Genomic DNA, 2,810 nt, shown 5'->3' with positions numbered 1-2,810 from the left:
GTGTGAAGGGAACTGAGGCTAAACAGAATGCTCTGTGTTATGTGTAGCTCTATTTTCTCATCACAATGAGATAGAGACACCAGACACTGAGAATGTGGGAGTTTGTGGGAAAATCTGGTGTGTGAAGCATAATAACACAATACTATACACAATATAAGAAAGTCTCCTGCATCGTTCAGCATTAAAATGAATTATAAATTTCAATAAGTTCCAGATAGTTTTCATTTGATAAAAAAATATGTGCAATTCAAATTTAAGAGTAAAATAGACAAACAGATAGATAGACAGACAGGTAGACAGAACGACAGACAGAAAGACAGACAAATAGACAGACAGAGAGACAGACAGACAGAGAGTCAGATAGACAGACAGACAGACAGAGAGTCAGAAAGATAGACAGACAGACAGATTACAGTTTTTCTCAATCGCTTTGGTGCATTTCTTAGATCAAAAGTGCAATTCTTGATACTACTTGTACAAATTCCAAATCATCTAGTCACTTGTGCACATCATTAAAGCAATTTCTTATTCCTTTGAACAAATTGCAATTGCTTTTGTACAAGTGTCAGCTTTTTTCCACATTTTCAATTGCTCATGTCATGTTGATCAAAATGTAGTAAATGGTTCTCTGTTGAATAGTCTTACCCCTCAAAATATCTAGGCATTAGTTCTTTGCATAAGCCATTACATGCAAAATTGTTGAACTATTTGTCATAAACTGTCAGGCATAGTTTTACACATTTTTTTTATTAGACTTTTTGTACAAAGATGTGAATTGATGAATCGTGCAGGTGAAATTGACCCTCACTCAAGGAATGTAAAGTGTTAGTTCAACCAACAATCAACCAGTTGTCTAAATTGCTCAAAGGTGCATCTCATGAACAATCAATTGGGAAGCATATATAGACAGACCACAACACAGAGTTGCAACTTTCCAACAATGGATGGACCAGGAAACGAACAGGGTCAACAGCCAGGAGGAAGAAGAGGAGCAAGGATGCGTGGTGGAAGGCAAAACAGAGGACGAGGCAGAAGAGGACATAGGCGCATATCTGATGACATAAGGGCCACTATTGTAGACCATGTTGTCAATCATGGCCTTACTATGGCTGAGGCGGGTCGAAGGGTGCAGCCGAACATTGGGAGATCAACCGTGTCCTCAATAGTTCAAACGTTTCGAAGAGAGAACCGGTATGTCCACCAATGTACAGTGCACTGTTACTGTATATAAGCAGTATACTGTATACTTCCTATAATGCTTCCTATTACAGTAGTCCACTTGTATTTCACAGCATACATAAATATACTCTATACAGATAGATACTGCACTTTACATCCACCCAACTGTATGTTTTACAGTAAAATGTGTTTGCATAATTTTGGTCTATGTGAAAGTGTGCAATGCATCACTGCATTTGTCCCCACATAGGACAGCAAAATTACCACAAACCGGTGGCAGAGGACGCCTTTTCACACCTCAACAGGAAGAGGCTATATGCACCATGGTCCGAGCAAACAATGCTATGAGACTCAGGGAAATACAAAGGACCATTATAGAAGACAACGATGTCTTTGAAAACATCCGTACTGTTAGCATCTCAACCATTGACAGGGTGCTGCATAGAAACCAGATGAGTATGAAACAGCTGTACCGTGTACCATTCCAAAGGAATGAGGACCGAGTTAAGGAGATACGGTACCAGTATGTACAGGTAAAACATATATCTATGTAACTATTTTACAGAATAATTTTATTGTGATACATAGTACAGTAAGCATAAACTGCACACACTTCCATCGCTGTGGAAGGAACATACAATATATGCACATTTTATGTCACTCTTCCTTACCAAAACTAATTCAACTGTGTCCTGGGATATAGCGTATAATGGAGTTGGAATCAAGTGAACCCTCTCACAACTTTGTATACATGGATGAGGCTGGCTTCAACCTGACCAAATGCAGAAGGCGGGGTAGGAATGTCATCGGTCAGAGAGCTACTGTGGATTTGCCAGGCCAAAGGGGAGGAAATATCACCATGTGTGCTGCTATTTCAGAGCATGGCGTCCTAACCCATATCCCCCTTATAGGACCATACAACACCCAGCATCTACTCAACTTTTTAGAGACTCTCTACAGGGCTCTCATCCCTGATGATGAGAGGGGTCTGTTTAGAGAGGATTTGCCAAAGTATGTTGTCATTTGTGATAATGTGAGTTTCCATCGATCAAACATCATAAGGCAATGGTTTGTGACCCACCCGAGGATGCTCATAGAATTCCTTCCACCTTATTCTCCATTCCTTAACCCAATTGAGGAGTTCTTTTCAGCATTGAGGTGGAAGGTGTATGATCATCAGCCACACACACAGATGACCCTGCTGGCTGCAATGGATGCAGCATGTGAGGACATCACAGTAGATGCCTGCAGAGGATGGATAAGGCATTCCAAAAGATTCTTTCCACGTTGCATTGGAAGGGAAAATATCCGGTGTGATGTGGATGAGAATATGTGGGCCGACAGACAGGAACGTCTGGATGTGTAGAGACAGCACTAGAAACAGTGCTGCAGGCAAAGTTGTGCCTTAGGGGTGTTTCCTGTGTTTTAGTTTTTATTTTACTTTGTGCCCCTTGTCTTTTTCTTACTGTAAATTATTTTGTTGTTTTCTTTCATAAAGTAGCACTAGTAAAGCTGTGAAAAACAAAATCAATTTTGTCTCTTTCAATCAATAACCCACATAGAGTAATATGTATATAGTACTGTTGAAATTGATTTATGCCATAGAAGTGCAGCCTTGTGCATTTTCAGTA

General features: G+C 40.0%; 1 protein-coding gene across 1 annotated transcript; it reads left to right on the top strand.

Moving 5' to 3' along the window:
• The first annotated feature begins 586 nt into the window (after positions 1 to 586).
• On the top strand, positions 587 to 2,545 carry LOC127952097 (uncharacterized). Its single transcript, XM_052550379.1, has 3 exons — positions 587 to 1,191; positions 1,430 to 1,712; positions 1,883 to 2,545. The coding sequence occupies exons 1-3, from the start codon at positions 878 to 880 to the stop codon at positions 2,543 to 2,545; spliced, it is 1,260 nt and encodes a 419-aa protein (XP_052406339.1). The 5' UTR covers positions 587 to 877.
• The last annotated feature ends 265 nt before the right edge of the window (positions 2,546 to 2,810 follow it).

This window comes from Carassius gibelio, chromosome B3, assembly GCF_023724105.1.
Source record: "Carassius gibelio isolate Cgi1373 ecotype wild population from Czech Republic chromosome B3, carGib1.2-hapl.c, whole genome shotgun sequence".
Taxonomy (NCBI): Eukaryota; Metazoa; Chordata; class Actinopteri; order Cypriniformes; family Cyprinidae; genus Carassius; species Carassius gibelio.
This window is presented reverse-complemented; position numbering and strand designations above follow the sequence as displayed.